At 38.1% G+C, this 20,894-nt stretch overlaps 1 protein-coding gene across 1 annotated transcript; it reads left to right on the forward strand.

The window, feature by feature from the left end:
- The first annotated feature begins 6,750 nt into the window (after positions 1-6,750).
- Positions 6,751-19,366, forward strand: mxra5a (matrix-remodelling associated 5a). The gene is given in 9 exon segments (XM_048196949.1): positions 6,751-7,408; positions 7,706-7,914; positions 9,293-9,422; positions 9,590-9,980; positions 10,254-10,375; positions 10,377-11,757; positions 11,760-14,360; positions 14,499-15,420; positions 15,814-19,366. Coding segments are annotated over 8 exon segments (7,641 nt in total). The 5' UTR covers positions 6,751-7,408; positions 7,706-7,729; the 3' UTR covers positions 17,723-19,366.
- The last annotated feature ends 1,528 nt before the right edge of the window (positions 19,367-20,894 follow it).

Genomic DNA, 20,894 nt, shown 5'->3' on the forward strand with positions numbered 1-20,894 from the left:
TAAATATTATATCTTATCCCTGCTTATTCTGGATAAAAAAAAAAAAATAAAAAAAATAAAAAAATTCTTGGTTGATTTCCACAAAGAAATGGGCAAAAACTTTACAGTTGCATTTGTTTGAACATCATTAGCCAACAATGGTCACAAGTTTTATAGTTACCAACATAGTTCAATGATTTAGCGATTCCCTAAACCATAGTTCCAATGAACATTCACAAGCAGCATAGCAAACTTGTGTAGTTGGAACAACAGCTCTTGACCTGTAGTTAGAATTTATTCTACAACCCGAATTCCGGAAATGTTGGGATGCTTTTTTTTTTTTTGTTTGTTTTTTTGAATAAAATGAAAACCAAAAGACTTTCAAACCACATGAGACAATATTTTATTTACAATAGAACATAGATAACATAGCAAATGTTTAAACTGAGAAATTTTACAATTTTATGCACAAAATGAGCTCATTTCAAATTTGATGCCTTTACCATGGTGTAGCATCTCTTCTTTTTAAAACAGTTTGAAGACATCTGGGCATCGAGGTTATGAGTTTCTGGAGTTTTGGTGTTGGAATTTGATATAGGTTTCCAGCTGCTGAAGAGTTAATGGTTGTCTTTGACGTATTTTTCGTTTAATGATGCACCAAATGTTCTCTATATGTGAAAGATCTGGACTGCAGGCAGGCCAATTCAGCACCCTGACTCTTCGATGATGAAGCCATGCTGTTGTAATAGCTGCAGTATGTGGTTTTGCATTGTCCTGCTGAAATACACAAGGCCTTCCCTGAAATAGACATCGTCTGGAGGGGAGCATATGTTGCTCTGAAACCTTTATATACCTTTCAGCATTCACAGTGCCTTCCAAATCATGCAAGCTGCCCATACCGTATGCACTTATGCACCCCCATACCATCGGAGATGCTGGCTTTTGAACTGAACGCTGATAACACGCTGGAAGGTCTCCCTCCACTTTTCCATTTTGAAACAGTTCATTTTAAATGAGCCTTGGCCCACAGGACACAACGGCGCTTCTCGACCATGTTCACATATGGCTTCCTTTTTGCATGCTAGAGCTTTAGTTGGCATCTGCAGATGGCACGGCGGATTGTGTTTATGGGTTTCTGGAAGTATTCCTGAGCCCATGCCGATGACTGATGTAGTGTTGTCTGAGGGCCCCAAGACCATGGGCACCCAATAAATGTCTTCGGCCTTGTCCCTTACGCACAAAGATTTCTCCAGTTTCTCTGAATCTATTAATGATGTTATGCACCGTAGATGATGAGATTTGCAAAACCTTTGCAATTTGATGTTGAGGAACATTGTTTTTAAAGTATTTCACAATCTTTTTATGCATTCTTTCACAGATTGGAGAGCCTCTGCCCATCTTTACTTCTGAGAGACTCTGCCTCTCTAAGACATCCCTTTTATAGCTAATCACGTTACAGACCTGATATCAGTTAACTTAATTACTTGCTAGATGTTCTCCCAGCTGAATCTTTTTAAAATTTCTTGCTTTTTCAGCCATTTGTTGCCCCTATGCCAACTTTTTTGAGACCTGTAGCAGGCATCAAATTTGAAATGAGCTCATTTAATGGATAAAAGTGTAAAATTTCTCATTTTAAACATTTGTTATGTTATTTATGTTCTATTGTAAATAAAATATTGACTCATGTGATTTGAAAGTCTTTTACTTTTATTTTATTCAAATTTAAAAAACATCCCAACATTTCCGGAATTCGGGTTGTAAGTATGACTTGTGGACAGTAAGCAAACATGCAGGACAGTCTATATCTTTCATTCCATTTCCATCTTTGGGAGTCCGATGAGTGGGACCGACAGGACACTATAGCGTGTTTCAAGCTCTGTCTGTCTGGCTGTTTATGTCAGTAGCATGCTTTTCTCAACAATTAAGACATGCAAGATTGTTTTAAGTTTACTTAAATTAAAATAATTTAAAATTACATTTGTATTTTTTAAGCATATTAAATGTTCAAAATGATGGCTTTCACATATAGAGTGAATTCAGCGTGTAATGTTGATTAACAACAGTCATTGACAACAGTCCTATTAACAACAGTCCTATGTTATTGAATTAATATGGTTAATGACAGAGGTGAGACATTGTTACAACAGTTTCATTAACTAGCTAGTTAATTTCTCCAATGATGCATCATACTACAGTGGTTAAACAGCGAGCTACCTCATACAAGAAATGTTTAACCAATGGTGTGAGTGAGGGAAATTATCAGGAAATCTGTTTAGAAAAAAAGTCAATTTTGCAATTCCGTTTGGTGCACTATTTGTTCAGAAATTGGACACATCATCTTTAAAGTTTCTATAACTATTTCTTTATAGCCTCACAGTCTAAAATATTTCTCTGTAGGTTGAAGTGTCCATGGTTTTCCACTCTTTGTCTGGATTCTAGCAATAGTCCAGCTGCACTCAGTGGGTTGGGAGGCTGTTTATTATACAGTCCTGTCCATGTGGAGGCCCTGGGGATCTAGGCCAGAACGGCAAGACAAAAAGCTATGTGAGAATTCAGGGTAATGGCCTATAAACCTGAATGCTATGGTTTAATACTGACACACTGAAAACCTGCTCTACAGTAAAGTGCTAAAAGCAAATACAGAAAGGCTAAAATGGCACATCTTTATAACTGTCTTGTCAGTGCTTGCCTTCTTTCTCAGATATGCCCTTTAAATGTCCATCACTCCTTTTTCATTAAAGCTGAGATAAGGTTGGAAATATTTCAAGAGTCATGGTAATAACAGAAGTGATAAGCTATATTCATTTCAGGACTCATAGTTTGTTTTGCATTGCTTTGACAAAAATCTATGTAATAACATATTCCTTTATTAGAAATATGACAATGTAAATAAAAGCTACTTTACCCATTATAGGATCATTTGTCTCACAGTTATCATTTTAACATATGTGGTCAGACCACCAGTGAAAATAAACAGGACTTCATTGTCTAGGGAATGTTATTTACTATTAGTGGGATTCTACAGGTCGGTCTTCGGCCAGATGGTCAAATAGGGCAGTCTGCTCAATATAGATCATAGCTTGCAGCTGCCTTTTTGCTGATCCAAGGCCAGCTTTACTGTTTCCTTTTCGATGAATAAAGCAAGGAAACTGATCTGGGAGCAGCAAAAATCACTGTCACTTGTTGATTAATGCAGAGGGAAATGAAAAACACATTTCAGTGTCGGATGACAAAAAATGGAAACGATGAAGCTGGTAAAATTTTGTAAATCACTGATGTTACAAAACAGGTGCAACAGTATATTTCACATCTGCCACAGCAGGTGCTGTTGGTAACACTGAGAAAAAAGAAAAAAGAAAAAAGAAAGTTACCTGTATCTGAACAATACCAGTTAAATAATAAGAAAACAATGTTAAATAAATATGATAATTGCTAAAGAAGAATAGAACCCACTAATAATCAATTATTATTTTGCATTTATTTATTTATTTGTTTGTTTGTACATTCATTCTTTCATTCATTCATTCAATCATTATATTTTAAATTTACAGCTTGCCACAATATGCTTTATGGTTGATTTAACTTTTGGTTTGATTTTGTTTTAAGTAAAATTAAATTGGACAATGAATGAACATTTTTTTCTGCAATATCATGAAGATCTCAGCTGCCAGAAACAAAGCTTTTACTACAACTGAAAAGTATTTGCAAGGAGATCATGCATGCAATAGGTTCTTAGGTCATTTCCATGTCAGATGAACCACCACTCAGAGACCACTGGGAACATGTGCTATCCAGGTGCATGGGTCTGCATTGCATACTGTAGATTCATTGTTGAATGGTAGCTACATTTGCTTTCAAAACAGTGTCTGGAAAAACAGGTGCAAGCTTTGATGCCTCCCTCTACACCAAAATATTATTAATCCAATATGAGATTGTTGTTAAATTGTGTGCACACCCTTTCATGTTAATTTAAAATCATAACATCAAAGGTCTTTGATTATAATCTTAACAAAGTACTTTTTGACCTCACAACCTGTAAACATACTACTCTTAATGCCTCCCTGTTATTAAGTTGAATCATGTCTCAGACATAACAAATTTACAACAAGCTTTAAGACAAGACACTCCAGGTGAACAGGGTAAAAATGAACTAATAGATATCACCATACCTCCCTAGCTGATTGATTACATTAAGAACTGCAAAAAAAAAAATCTGAAATGTTATGTTTAAATATGCAAATGAGGCATTATCTAATTAAATATGCAGTCATTTGCATACATTTCCAGAACAAAAATCTAAACATGGCAAAGACAGGTTTGGATTTTGAATATCTCTTTTATCACTACATAAATCAGAAAGTACAGAATCAAATTTTACACTTTTTTTTTTTTTTTTTTAGGAATAAAATGTATAAAATCATGCAAAATATATAAACAAACCCCTCTGTAAAAACTTTCAGAATGTAGATAGGTAAAATATAGATAGATAAAACTGTAAAGTTTGGTGTATGTAAGTGCTACTGAAGTGGAGATTTCAGACACATTTTGAGAAAATGGATTTTAAAGATATGTACTGTAATTGAAATCTATAGACACAAATAGATAAAGTGCTATAAAAGATACAATTAAAAGTGGATGGTTTCTTTCCACTAGTCTGAAAAAAGAAGAAACACACACACACACACACACACACACACACACACACACACACACACACACACACACACACACACACACACACACACTTAATGAAAAGCCAAAAAAGCCCCAAATCTCAAAATTGTCATGCATGAAAAAAACTTTTTGTTTTTTGCCTGTAGTGTCTCACCTTAAATTAACATCATTATCCTTATTGCATGAGCACTTACATTTTTAAAAATTTATTAAACCTTTAAATTTAATTGCACACTTGCTACAGATATTTAGTTTATACTTAAAAATGTATTTTAGAGTGCACACTTAATTTCTTTTTCCACCTCTAGCATGTATGCAATAAAAATGTACACATTATGCTACACATAGCCCTAGAATTTGTTTTGGAAAGTTGAAGTTAAGTCATGGTGGCTGATTCAGCATAATGTGAGCCTGCACGTGTGCAGTGTGTGTATTGAAGGCGATGGAGGATGAACTCACAAGTCTGTTCCTGGTGCACTAGTTCATCTGACCACTGTAGAAGTATAATCAAAGACCATTCAGCGTGACTGTAGTGTATGACTGGTCTGTGGCAAAGCATGAGACATTTCCCTCTTCTTTAAGAGAGGCCTGTTTTTTAACCAGTCAGTAGTCGTTAAAAGATTCTGACATCAGGTTCTTTCACTGTGTTTAGAAGTTATTCTGCCATTAAACGAACGACATGTGGAGGTCACAGAACATTAAATGGAAATTAGTTGTGCATGTTGTTTGAAGAATGTGTAAATGTGCTCACTGAGAAAACCAGTCACCTTGGAAGACTGTTTTGATTACCTTTTAAAAATGCCCTGACTTTGAATGAATAATGGAATTTCTTTATTTTCATGTTTTGTTAACCTTTTTGACTATAAAAACTAGACTATGATTTCATAAATCACTCATTTTCCTCTGTTTTTACACAAAGACCTACATAACAAAAGTTTATTCAAGATGTCTTGAAATCAAAAGGAAAACCTATTTACTTTCTTAATGCACATTCCTAGTCTTACTGTGACATACTGAAGCAAAAAAAAAAAAAAAAAAAGAAGAAGAATCAAGTAATCAGGTCAAGTAATTTACATTTACACTACCATTCAAACATTCGGGGTCGGGCGCTAAGGTTTCTTTTACATTTTTGAGAGTTTTTTATGCTCACCAAGACTGCGTTTATCTGCATTTATTATTACAATTTAAAATAACTGTTTGTTTGATTGTTTTTACCGTTGATCAATTTGATATGTCTTGATATGTGAGGTAAGAAAGTTCCTTTCTTGAAGATGATTACATTTTGTTTTTATTTTTGTCTTACCCTGATCACAGTCTGTGCATGCTCACCTTTATGCTCTTCAACTTCAACTTTATTCATTTATATAGCACATTTTACTGCAATTTCAATTGCCCAAAGTGCTTCACAATATCACAAAGACATAAGCAATATATATCAAACCAATTAATACAAAGGAATTTAAAACAAATGATGCTCACTGAAGATGACTGCAAATACATGTCATTTTCAAACAGATATGTTTTCTGCTTGAAACGACATGACATGATGTATGGAATCTCTCAAGCTGTCAATAACATAGGCAGGAGCTTGTGACCTTTGCCCTTGCCAGCCCCCTGCATTTTCTTCTCTAAATGCTTCAGGGTGCCTTGTGAACTCAGGGGACTTTATGCGTCAATTTCAAGCATGCACAGTATTTGTGTGTGTGTGTGTGTGTCTTGTATACATGGTTTATGAGGACACAAATGTGTATAATGACATGGGTATTACAATGTAAACATTTCCTGTGTTTACATTGACACTTCCTGTGTCCTTGTAAACTGAATGGCTTAAAAAAACATACTAAACTGTGTTTTTTTGAAATTCCAAAAATGCAGAGAGTTTTCTGTGATGGGTAGGTTTAGGGATAGGGCTAGGGGTAGTGTAGGGGGATATAATATACAGTTTGTACAGTATAAAAACCATTATGTCTATGGAGAGTCACCATATATAATAGCCTACAAGTATGTGTGAATAGCATGGAGGGTCTAGGATCAGGGTCTAGGAAGGAAATAAGTCTTTGAACCTTGTGTAACCTTTACTTATATAGAGTCTGAACCTTTAAGGGTCAAAACAGCATGTCATGGAAAAAAGAACAGCGGGGGGATGCAATAACTTCAAAGCTATCCCATAAACAACACTGTGCACAAACATATTCGGGTTTGTAGATACTGCCAAGTTTTAGCATAGAACTAACATAAATACACTACCTTTTGTCTGGACTGTGTGCTTTTCAGCAGCTCTTCATCTCATCCAAAACATTACTTTCAGGAACGCGTGTAAAAGGCTCACAGTCGGTCACTCCCCCGGGTCCTGCGTTCTCTGCGCAGACGCATCCACGCGAGCGCCACCGCCATCTGAAAGTTCCATTCTCACGTTTCTAACATAACTCACAGCTTCACAGCTGGAGTCTCCAATGCGCGTCTCAAATACAGCCTTTCTCTAAAATTGTAGGGATTTATTTATACTGTTTTGACGTTTCTCCACATCAAAATGCAATCAATTGGAGTAATCTTGGATTAAGGAGAACACCGACAACCAATAAAAACTTTATGAATGAAAACATTTTGAGCTTTTTCATCATCAGTGGATAATTTGCTTCCTGAAGTGAATGGACTATCACATGATTTCTGGAGATGAAATTTTGAGGGGTGCCGTGGATCAAAATCATGCCGGATTGTAGTTGGAATACTCTCCTGTTAACAAAGTTAGCATAAGGTTTGCTTTTTCTCTTTCCAGTAGCTCTTGAATGAAATCGGATTTTAGTATTGCTCCCTAACTTATTTTAAGCAAGAATGCTTTTTTTTTATTATTGTAAGATTACAGTGACATTTAAAAACAAAACAGCGTCATCTAATTTCTCAATGAAAAGATCAAATATAGATAGGCTAACTATAGATCGTCAACTCTTTATATTTTGCTTCTGGACGGGCGCCTTGTTATATTGTGTCTTAGAAATCACAAGCAAAAAATTCTTCGACAGTGTGCCGCTTCAACTATTGCGTCTTTCTGCAGTTTAAGGTGGTTGCTGCTGTGAAGATGAAGATGGGTCGCTTTTATGCTCAGGTTTTGATGATGCTGTTGTTAGTAGCACTGCCTGTAGTGGTACGGTGTTGCCCGAGGCCATGTGCATGCCAGCAGCCCGCAGAGGTGCACTGCACGTTCCGCTCCTTACTCACGGTGCCTGCCGGCGTGCCCAAACAGGTGGAGCGGATGAATTTGGGGTAAGATTGACTGTGCTGTGCCATGAGATTATTATTCTTGGACATTGCTTTCATTCTTCGCCTTCTGATATCAGCTTTCTTAATAGAAAACTTTAGCACATACACTTCCAAATCAAAACTGATTTATCTGTAGATTATCATACAGGTCATCGTAGCATGCTGAAACTGGATTTTATTACTCGTTGTTTTAAGACATTTAATCCAAGTGGGTTCATCTGTAGGTTAGTGGGAATTTCCCTTGATGATGTCAAATGCCGGGGATATTTCGTCCATTTTACAGGTGACCTACAACTATGCAGTATGCTTACACTCCCAGGAAGGATTTGAGATCATACTTAATTGGGGTGACAGGGGCTTGTTTGACACATTGTTCTCTCCAGTGAATATCAGTATATGCATGTATGTAAATCCTATGTGTTTCTACATAAACACATAACTTATTGGTTATAAAAGCTACTTCACCTGTTCTTACCCAAACGTAAGATCCAGTTCTCTGAATAGCTGTCACAATGCAACTTGTGCTCAGTCTATATATATATATATATATATATATATATATATATATATATATATATATATATATATATAATAAAATTAAAATTAAACAGTAAAAAGATTATTATAAACAAAAGAATTTATAAAGCAACAAAAATGTAATCAGTAATGAACAAAATAATGAACAATTGCTTTAACCAACAAATATTGTATTTAATAAATTGTATACATTTTAAAGAGATAATTAACCCAAAAATGAAGAATCTGTTATTAATTACTCACCTGTCACTCCAAACCCGTTAGACTTTTGTTTATCTTCGGAATACAAATTAAGATCTTTTTGATGAAATCTGAAGCTTTCTGTCTCTCCATAGACAGCTACGCAACTGACACTTTGACGCTTCAAAAAGTTCATAAAGAGATCATAAAACTAAATCATATGAATTGAGTGGTTTCCAAATTTTCTGAAGAGACACAGTCGCTTCATATGATGAACAGACTGAATTTAGGCTTTTATTCACATATAAACATTCATCAACTCACACATCTGTTGTGGTAAACAGAAGCTCAAGCATGTTTGCATGACATGAGAGAACCATTGAGGTTCATTTTTGTGTGTTACGCAGCACGTTTGTGCTTCCGCAAGCGGTTTGTTACTGCATGTCAAGCAGGTTACAAATTACAAATGTGATTTTGGAATTTTATTAATTTTAAGAGAACTTTGAACTAAGCATTTGAAAACATTACAGTTACTGAGATAAAACCTTTTCAAAACTAGCCCTACTCTCCCACACTGAAATTCAGTCAATTTAGGTTCTATTTTGGTAAATCTACAGCATCACAGCATAAATAATCTTATTTTCACCTTCTTCTGTTCACTCAGGTTTAATACTATAAATAGAATAACTTACACCTCTTTTGCTGGGTTACGAAAATTGGAGCTTCTTTTAATGCATGGCAATGATGTTCATCAAATTCCTGATGGAACATTCAGTGATCTCATATCCCTTCAGGTACATTTTTTTCCCTTGAGAAAACTTTATCTCTGTACTTCTTTTGTTGTACTACTGTTTGCAATGATACCTCATATATTTATGGAACAACTTTTGCAATGAAAACATATTGAAAATGCAGTATAAACAAGTAAATCATATTTAGTTCAATGCCTCTTTCTCCTCAGATGCTGAAACTAAGCTATAATAAACTGAAGGTAATTAGCAGGCAAACCCTTATGGGTCTCTGGAGTCTCACTAGGTTGCACCTGGATCACAACAGACTTGAGTTCATCCACCCTGATGCATTCCAAGGTCTCACGTCTCTTCGCCTTCTCCAACTGGAGGGCAACCAACTTCAGCAGCTCCATCCAGCAACCTTCTCCACTTTCTCTATTCTTGGACACTTCCCTGTGTCCACCCTGAAGCACTTGTACTTGTCAGATAATATACTGACCACATTATCACAGAGGATGCTAGCAGGCATGCCCTACCTGGAAAACCTTTCCTTGCATGGGAACCCCTGGACCTGTGACTGTCGCATGAGATGGTTCAAAGAGTGGAATAAAAATTCACCAGGTCATTATTATCATGACTGACAATAGTAGTAATAGAAATCATCACTTGTGATTATCTTCTCATACTTGTAGTTCTGCATAGGATTATATAATGTAATTTATAATCATACTGTACTCATAATTGTAACATTAGTTGCAGCCCTGTTTCCAATGCCTTTTCATTTTATTTAATTTTATTTAATTTAATTTTAATCATTTTAAGATCATTTTAAGACTTTACTTTATCTTAATGAATGTCCAGTTACTTCTAATGCCCTCCTTTTTTCTTTTCCAGGTGTGCTGAAATGTAAGAAGGACAAAGCCTATCTTGATGGCCAGCTATGCCCTATGTGTTTCTCTCCAAAACACCTAAAAAAGAAACAACTACAGGAGTTGGAGAAACCCACTTGCAATAGTCCCTATCATCCGCACCTCTCACAGAGCCATTTCCCCAGAGGACACTGAAAGTGACCTCTTGACAATGGACGAATTTCGTCAACCTCTTGGCAACATTTCACTGGGCCTGTCAGATGAACATGGACATCAAGTAGACCTGGAATGCCTTGTCACTGAGCCAAGAGAGCTGACAACTATAGGCTGGGACTATGTTAACCAGTTTCAGATATCAGCAAATGTGACTCTGACATTAGATTTAAAGTGCGCTATTGATAGGTCCAGTTATGAGAGGTTGTGGAGATTGATTGCATATTACAGCGATGTTCCAGCCCACCTTCGAAAGGAAATTATGTTAAGTAAGGAGCCTTACACAAGCTTTAGATATCGGCAAGATGTTGAAAGGGATGCTCTTTACTATACAGGAGTAAAAGCTAACATAGCAGCTGACCCACCCTGGTTAATGCAGTCATCAGTGGACCTCCAGCTAAACAGACTTCAGTCGACAAGTAAAAGTGTTCGAATTATTCTCAGCACCCATCTGACTGAAGTTATAGAAAAGGAATCTATAAGACAGCAGAGTAGGGGATGGGTTATAATTGAGTCCAGGAACGACACTAGAACAATGCAGGCTGCTGTCGTGGGAAGTCCTGCTAAAATAAACTGTGCCATACATAGCTCAGGGAACGAGTCAGTTAAATGGATGCTACCTGATGGCTCTACTTTAAAAACACCTTATAGCAATGCTGATAACATGCTTTCAGCTTCAAGTGGTGGTGTTCTTGAAATCAAATCTCTGGATCATTCTGATTCAGGAGTGTACTACTGTATTGCACAGGTTTCAGATGACCTTACGATCCTCCCTTTTCGCCTGACAGTGGAGGAATCCTCCAGCCCACCTCCTGGAGGTGAAGGAGTAACTGAGCCAGTAACAGGATTCACAGGTGGACCATTTTCCCTTCCATGTGTCGCCACTGGATCCCCTGATGCTGATATACACTGGATTCTCCCTGATGGCAGCATTGTTAACAAGTGGATAAACATTTCCAGGATATTTGTGGCTTCAAATGGAACGCTGATTATTCGCCACAGTCAGCTTTCAGACAATGGATACTATAAGTGTGTAGCAGGAAACCAGCACGGGATGGATACTTTAGCCACAAAAGTAATAATAACTAGGCCACCAGGTATGCGCCCCTTACGGAAGTATTCCAGTAGCCCTCAACCTGCTGAGGGAGTTTCAACCAAAATAAAAGTCCTTGTGAAAAACGATGTGGAGTCATCTGGGGATAATGACCCTGAAGACTTTTCCAAGAAAGCACTTCCTACGCAAGTGGATTTTCCCAATCGACGGAGGGTCCCAAGTATAGGAATAAGGGGAGGCCATCCGTCTAGGAATTCCTGGAGACGCCTGCTACACCAAGGAGGAGAATAAGTACCCCAGTAGTGGACAGGATTAACACTGTTGAGTCAAGAAGAAGAATCAACATGTCAAACAACCAAATAGACCCAAAGCACTGGGCTAACATTTTGGCAAAAGTTCGCAGTGGTGGAACTAGTTCAAAAACAACTACTCCAAACTATGTTCAGACCAGTACAAACAAAATACAGGAGTCAGAGGCTGCCTACACAATGCAGTCAGAAATTGCTAACAAGATTGAAGGGTCATCTGCAGAAGGTACAACTAGGGCACCAGTAAAAGAAGCATTGTACTCAGTCACAATATCACAGATTCCTGTTGAGGCTACTGAGTACAACTTGGATATAAGAGCTCTGGATTCTGAGGATGCAAGACATGTTATTTACCAGATAGCAGCTCCTGAAACAGATCCAAATTCAGATTTGTTTACAGTTAGCAAATATATCACACAACCCACAGTTGGACCACAGATGACCCGTTTTACTGTGGGAGATTCAGAGGTTGCAGATGGAGTTTCTGGTAGCACTGTGTGGAGCACACCATCATATGGAACCCATTTACATGAAAACCAAAGCCACACAATGGATGTAACTGAAGCAATTCAAAAGTCTGATGGCGAAGATGACGTAGAATACAGGGTTTTGCAAAACCCTCAGCATGTGGGAGAAGTTTATCAGGAAAGGATGGATCACAGCTTAGCATCAACCACAGCAAAAACCCTCACAGAACCAAGTACAGAAACTGCTGTGTACTCATTTACTGAAATTCTAACTACAATTAAGCAAGGACCACAGACGCTGCAAAAGCACATAACTCAAGAGAAACAAAATGTCTCAGAAATTCCACTGCTTCTTACTGTGACACCAACCACCAAACCCACTTCAGGATATAAAGCAACTTTCACTAATTCACTTAATGCTTCCTCCTCACGTGCTAGGAACCCATCCAGTTTGAGGAGGAGGAACGGTGGAAGACGTAGAAAGCCTAATCGAATTAGAACTAAGACAAACAGTTCTAAATCATCAGTATATGTCACAAATGTCACCCCTCAGCCCACTTCAGCTTCAGCTGCAGAGGTCACAAATGAGTTTTCAGTCATTACTAAGACAACTGCCTCCTCTCAAACTAAAATAGAAACATCTCCATGGGCCAAAAATGCAGGAGCCAAGATGAATACTACTGTTCCATTAACTGACAGCCAACCAGAGTCACTAGACAAAATGACTCATAAAGAGAACACAGATCCTTTATACAGTGGCAGGAATCACAAAACCCACAAATCCCTATCCCAAGAAAAAGTATCTATGACAAAGGATACACACTCATCTCATGCTAAGCCAGCTAAAGAGAAAAGCGCCACAACAGTACTAGTGTCTCCATCAACATTCAGTAGTTTAGGAAGTGAACAAGAAAAAGTAACTATAGAGAAAGAAAAAGAATCCACCTTGTCTCCCCATATTCCAAATCCTTCTATGAAGGCAGCCATTCATGAGTGGTTTACAAGCACCAATACCCCTGCAGCTAAAACATTTGAAGAGACTCAACAGGGAAACATTACAAGAGACCCCAGCTCGAGCCTAACGTCAGATGACTCTCATGCACAATTAGAAGAACTTCCAGATGCAAGTCCAGACAAAACAAACAGCCAATATAATCCCACAGAGACTGAAAAAGTTCTGTCATACAAAGAGCTTGAAAGAAGGTTTCCTTTGAGGTCATTCTCTTCATCTTCCCCAAGTACCCAGTATGAAATCATCAAAAAAAATTCAGAAATCCTACATGGTTCAGCATCAGCAACCTCTAGAGCTTTTTCACAAAAGAGTTCACAGCTTCCAACAGGAAGGCCCAAAATCTATCCAGCATTAGTGCTTGCAACAACAAAACCAATTAGGCTTCCAACTGGTAGCATTCATAACAGACAAGATTCTGGTTTATTCATGACCCCTTGGTCTCCATCAGAAAATGTGAATGTGTCTCCAATTACAAAAGAAAACATAATTGCCACAACAACAACTACAACAGCCCTGATACCTCCCACAGCACATACACATATACTTTACCCAAATACTCCCACTTCTGCAAGCATGCTAGGTGAACCAGACAAAGCAAATCACATTCCTGATAGCGACAATGGCAGAGTTGTAACCCCAGGCCAGGAAAACATCAGTAAGAAAGAACTTCACAGAACATACAGTAGGGCAAGACTTCCAGTCACACAATTTCCTTATCAATTAGCCAGCGCCTCTGAAAAGACAGGATCACAAGAATTAGAGGAAAATATCTACAAAAAGACCACTACAAAAACACCCACAACTCAACCACTTCACTCAACTTTAACAGTATCTTCAAAACAGCAAAAACTTCCTGGCAGGCCAGGTGTTCAGGGTAGAGGAAGCTTTTCTGCACATTACACCACATCAGGAGGACCTCAACAAAGACCAACGGTAGTGCCTGAGGGCAGAGGCAGACCTCAGATCACCAGTACAAACATTAGATCAGTAACAGCACATGCTGAGACTGATGCCTATTTGCCTTGTGTGGCTGTGGGGAAACCCAGTCCCTTCCTTTCCTGGACTAAAGTATCCACAGGTTGGACATGTATGGTTTATCTTTATTTAAATATTACAGTTAGGTTTTCAAATTAGTACATTGTTGACACATTCATGTAGAAATATATTCTTTTGATGCTGTAGCTCTAAAATTATTTTGTCCCTTTTTTCCCTACAGGAGCTAGTATCACACAGAACACTAGGGTTCAGAGATTCGAGGTCTCCTCTAATGGTACGCTCATAATCCACAATGTACTTCCTCTGGACAGAGGCCAGTACCTCTGCAGTGTTCAAAACCAGTATGGAGAGGACAAGATTGTAGTTAATTTAATTGTTCTAGCTGAACACCCCAGAGTGCTGCAGCCTCACTATAGAGAAGCCACAGCATACCTTGGAGAAACTGTCGAGTTTGATTGTCAGTCCCAAGGGTATCCTCAGCCTCGGATCACCTGGGTCCTACCTGATAGGGAAATGGTACATTCTAGTGGACCTACTGATGGCACTTCTGAGCACATGGTCTCAGTCTTACCTAATGGCACGCTTCACATGAAATCGGTCAGTCACATGGATCGAGGAATTTATAAATGCATTGCTAGCAATGCTGCAGGTGCTGATACCATATCTGTTCGACTGACTATTACTGCATTACCACCCATCATTCAGCAGCCAAGACATGAGAATGTCACTCTTCCAGAGGGAAGCACTGCCTACTTGAATTGCACTGCCAGGGGTGCCCCACCCCCTGCCATTGGCTGGATCACCCCTGATGGCATGCAGCTCCGTCCCTCACAGTTTATTAATGGACGTAACTTGTTTGTATTCCCCAATGGGACACTCTATGTTCGTAGTCTTGCTCCGACAGATACAGGGAGGTATGAATGCTCAGTAACCAATGTTGTTGGCACTGCACGGAGGGCCATTATTTTGACTGTGAGGAAGTCCATAACATTCTCAAGAGCCAAGATTACATTCTCATCGCCTCAAAAAACAGATGTGGTCTATGGAGGCAGGTTGCACCTGGACTGTATTGCGTCAGGGAATCCAGAACCCAGGATCATCTGGAGGACTCCGTCCAAAAAGCTTGTGGATGCTCATTACAGGTAATATAAACATTTCACTGATGTACATCTACTTTGCAGGAAGTACATACTAAGTTTATACAATTGAGAAAAATGTGCACATAGCTACTGTCCTCCTTTCTTTTTCTTCTCCCTCTGTATTTCTCTTACTCCTTAAAGCAGGCACTTAGACACTATGTTTTTATAAGTTTGGATCCTGTTTTGACTAATGAGACATGTTACTGTTTGCATGCAAATCAAACACTCTTAACTGCTCCTCTAAAAGAGGGGCTTATCTCTTTATGAAATCTCAAGCATCAGGGGTGTCACATTTTAAATATAAATTAAAAATCTTCTGTTAGTAACATTTTACATTAAATTGATTGAATTAAACATCCTCAGTAATAATACTTTTGTCATGTTTTTATATTTCAGTTATGATCAAAGGATAAAAGTCTCTGTCAACGGTACACTATCCATCATCTCTGTGACAGAGAAAGATAACGGTGAATACCTCTGTGTTGCTCGCAACAAAATCGGGGATGATTTTGTGCCCTTTAAGGTCAACATCCTGGCAAAACCTGCTAAAATTGAGCAGAAGACAGAGGCTGATAGGAAGGTGATGTATGGAGGTAACTTAAAAGTTGACTGTGTGGCCTCTGGACTTCCCCATCCTAAAATCCAGTGGGCATTGCCTGATGGCACCATGATCAACAGTGTTGTGAAATCTGAACGTAATGTTGGCAGTCGAAGTCGCAGGTATGTTGTCTTTGATAATGGGACCCTCTTCTTCAATGAAGTAGGGATGCATGAAGAGGGTGACTACACGTGTTATGCTGAGAACCAGGTTGGAAAAGATGAGATGAAAGTGCATGTCAAAGTAGTTGCAGATGTTCCTATGATTGCAAATAAGACACATGATGTCATCAGGGTCTTCTATGGAGAATCCATCTCTCTGCAATGCAGTGCCAAGGGTGAGCCAACACCTCTTATATTGTGGTTCTCACCCACTAACAGAGCCATCACTTCAGCTTCAGACAAATACTTTATACACAGCAATGGAACTCTAGTCATTCAGAAAGTTCAGAGATTCGATGGTGGGAACTACATATGTATTGCCAGGAACAGTGCAGGACAGGATCGCAAAGTGACCAGAGTAGAAATTCTTGTCTCTCCACCTGCTATTAATGGCCTCATAGGCACCATAACCTCAATGAAAGTGTCTAGTGTGAAAGATCAAAGGAAACTAATTGACTGTGAAACTACTGGTACTCCTGTTCCACGTGTCATGTGGGTTCTTCCAGACAATGTTGTACTCCCTGCACCATATTATGGCAGTCGGATGACTGTACATCGCAATGGCACTTTAGACATCCGTTCAGTGAGAATGACTGATTCAGGCCAGTTAGCCTGTGTTGCTCGTAATGAGGGAGGGGAAACAAGACTCATTGTTCAGCTTGATGTAATAGATATTTTGGAGAAGCCGAAACTTAAGAGTCCTAAAATGGAGTCACTCTTATTGACCGTGGGCAGGACCATTAACCTAAACTGTTCAGTTGAGGGGTCACCAACCCCACAGCTGACGTGGATTCTTCTAAATGGCTCCCCACTATTGAGTGGTGCACAATTCAGTAAATTCCTCCACAAGTCTGATGGGACTTTGGTCATCAGTAACCCTGCTCTCTCAGAGGCAGGCACATATCGTTGTTTGGGACGCAATGCAGCTGGGCTGGTTGAAAGAACTGTTACATTAATCCCAGGGCACAAGCCAGAGATCAATAACAGGTATAACTCACCTGTTAGTATCATAAATGGGCAAAGTTTACATCTGCACTGCTTGTCAAACACTGACTCCGTCCGCCTCACCTGGACCCTGCCAAGTGGTATAGTCTTAAACCAACCTCAAAGAGCAGGTCGTTATGCTGTTCTTCCCAATGGAACCCTCTCCATCCAACAGGCCTCTGTCCATGACAGGGGCTCATACACCTGCAGGGCTTCAAATGAATATGGAAGCTCCCTGCTAACTGTTCCAGTCATCATTATTGCATATCCACCCCGTATCACTAATGGCCCAGCTCCTGCTACCTATGCTAAAAGAGGAGTAGCGGTACAACTTAACTGTGTGGCCACTGGCACCCCCAAAGCAGAAATTGCGTGGGAGACTCCAGACCGAACACGGCTTGTTGTTAGCCCCCAACCACGGCTGATTGGGAATAAGTATCTTCATCCTCAGGGTTCCTTAATCATCCAGAATCCTGCAACAAGAGATGCTGGACTGTACAGATGCACAGCCAGAAATGTGGTAGGGGTTGACTCAAAAGGCACATACCTTTATGTATACTAAGAAATACAGGACATCTACTCTTCATATGCCCAAGGAACTGCGACATTGAGCTTTAACAAAGCTTGATAGCAATAGCATTTGTCAATGTGAAATATAGAATGAAATCTGCCCAGTGCAAAAAAAAAAAAAAATCATATTTTATTAATGATGTGAGCTTTAAAGTTTGCAAGTAAAACTTTGCAAAATGTAAAAAGGTACTATTCTTCAAAAGCTTGGTATGAGATTCATGTAATGTAACCAACCTACTGATATTACAAGGCATCTTTCTTCTTTTAATGTTTGACAATGACAGTTTATGTCTAAATGTATAGATGAAAAGATATATATTTGTAGCCATTAAGAAAAATATAAATTATATATTCTGACTTTATGGTAGCCAATAATGCAGAATATTTCATAAATCAGGGATAACATTATTTTAACAATGCTTCAAATAAAGAAAAAAATATAATTATTCAAATCTTTCAAATATAACAAGATGCTTAGATTAATTTTCACAGTATTACAATCACAGATTTGAATTCAGCTTTCAAGAATTACTAGCAAATGAAATACAAAGTTGCCTACAATAACTTCCTCATATGATGATTTGTATCTACATTGATCCATTTGAAAGATGTCATACCTACTTTTCCATTTGTAACACTTATAAATTATTTGTCCTTTAAAAACTAATGTATTTCTATTTTGCATATTTTTTAATAAAGATAACTTTTAATAAATAACCAAAGTTTCACATCTTTGAGCAACATGATGGTATTGATAAGACAGAAAAGATGTGAGCACTCTCTCCCTTCTGCAAATGACTTTCAAATGCAAATGCAAACATTCACCAACCAGTAAATGAGAGCAGTTCATAAAAATGGGATTTTGGAAACTATCATGTAATTGAGGTTTTCTCAGACATGATGGAAGCACAGACTAAACTAAACCCTCATCTGCTTTATGGTTTTTAAGATTTCAACAAAACATATTCTGACCAGCTAGTCATTAAATGTTCTGTAAATATTTTCTCAAAGAGTGGGAGAACATTACTGAGACCGAAAACATCTTTACATCTGCCACACTATGTGGTACATCTTTGTTACCATGCAAAGCTTTAAATTGTAAAATTCACACTTATATCATACAGCAGAAGTGTTTTATACAAATGTGTGTGAAATCTGTTTGGGAAGCAGGAAAAACTATGTATTGATCCCAACAACACAAACCATGCAAAGTGAAAGAGCTCAGATAATCCATATTGAATTCAGTAATGACAATGGAAGGCTTGTACTTTGCAGACACTTAGGGTATACAAAAAGCTCACCAAAAAGGGTATACAAAAAAAAAAGGTCATCAAAAAGCTCTCTTATATATAGTTAGCCTGTTCTTCATCTGTCTCTTAGAATACTTCTAAGACTTCTGATTTTGGCAGCAGCGTGAAATGAAGTAAACGGTGCTTTGAACCAGACCATGACACACAGCACAGGTAATGCGGCAGAGCGTGAGCGGCTTAACAAATCTCTCAGATTGCTAAAATGTCAAAATGAGTAATTGTATATAAATATAATAAATATATAAATATAAATATAAAAGTCAACTTCAATTTGCTTTATGTTTACCCAAAAACAAAAATTTACAAAAAGTTGTTCCAAACCTGTATGAATTTCTTTCTTGTGCTGAACACAAAAGAAGATATTTTGAAGAATATGAGTAACTTAGTTGATTGACCCCACTGACTTCTATAGCATGCGGAAAAGAAAAAAAGAAACTATGGAAGTCAATGGGGTCCAATCAACTGTTTAGTTACCGACATTCTTCGACATATCTTTTGTGTTCAGCAGAAGAAAGACATTCATACAGGTTGTGCTTATCTAAAAACTGCATTACTTCAAATTGATCTATGTAGATTGTGTTTATTAATGAACCCATTTCAGAGAAACTTTTTCTTGGAAAAGTCATGGAAATGCAACAGTGGTATTTTTCTTCCAGTGCTGGTGCAAATGGGAACGCAAAAACAAACAAACAAAAATGTACATTTACTAAATTTACATTGCAGCCATGTTCCAACCTTGTTGTATTGACAGAATTTACATAATTTAAATAATGTTAATGTAGTAAAATAATGGTTAAAATTGAGATACATTTAGAGTGAATCAGAATGCAATCAGATATGAAAGCTCTAGCGTAAGTTCTGCCAGGAAGACTCAACGTTACGTCACCAATTAGTTTAGAGCTAACCAATCATTATCTTGCACTTGGAGTATATAAGATTGCTGACACGTTTGAGTTCGCAGATGCTGACGCTAACCTTCACCTCCATCCTCCCCACCACCACCAGGATGGTCCCTGTCCATACCTCCCAGGGGGGTCGGCTATGCCCCTGCCTTCATCTTCAGGCAGGAAATGCAGAGTCCGCAACCCTTTAGGATCTGAGCTACGGACGGGGCCTACAACTTTTACAACATTTTGCTTGCTGATTGTTAATAAATATGGTTGTCACGTTATCTTAGCTCCCCAAGTCTTTCTGGTAGAACTTTCTTTGCATTCAGTTTAAAACAGAGAGAGATCATATCAGAAGGGTACTCCTGAAAACCTCAAGATACCGTGGCCGATGTGTTTTACTGAACAAGATCAAATGTAAGATGCTCCCTATCTGACTGTGCAACATGAGCATAGATATTTAATGACTTCAAAGAGCTGTCATGCAGGGCTAGAGGGTAAAAATGGCTCTAGTATTAAAACATGGACAAAAAAATATGCATCACAGAACACGCTGCCTTTGACCTGCTTTGGCCACTAGTTTGATTACCATAAAGGTTTGTGGTGTCTGGAAGATAAGATTTGGAGATGCGTCAGCATCTCTGGAGAAAGATAAATATGTGATGTAAAGCTCAGAGGAATAATCATTTAGGACTATCACCATTTAATAGTTGTTTAAATGTTAAATGATTTATAGTGTTGATACATAAGACAATTTAGCATCGCCCTGTTATGCACTATCAGTGGAGCTTGTGGTAGTGTTAAAGCTAGAGAGTGTTTATAGCCTGACCTCTAGTGGCCAAAATAATACTAATAATACTAATAAAAAAAATTAAGTAAGATATTGTACATAACACAATTGTACATTTCATCTGGGTTGAAGGATGTTACACATTTATTTTTGGACATTGACAATTAATACCAGACC

The sequence above is a fragment of the Megalobrama amblycephala genome, linkage group LG7, assembly GCF_018812025.1.
Source record: "Megalobrama amblycephala isolate DHTTF-2021 linkage group LG7, ASM1881202v1, whole genome shotgun sequence".
Lineage (NCBI taxonomy): Eukaryota > Metazoa > Chordata > Actinopteri > Cypriniformes > Xenocyprididae > Megalobrama > Megalobrama amblycephala.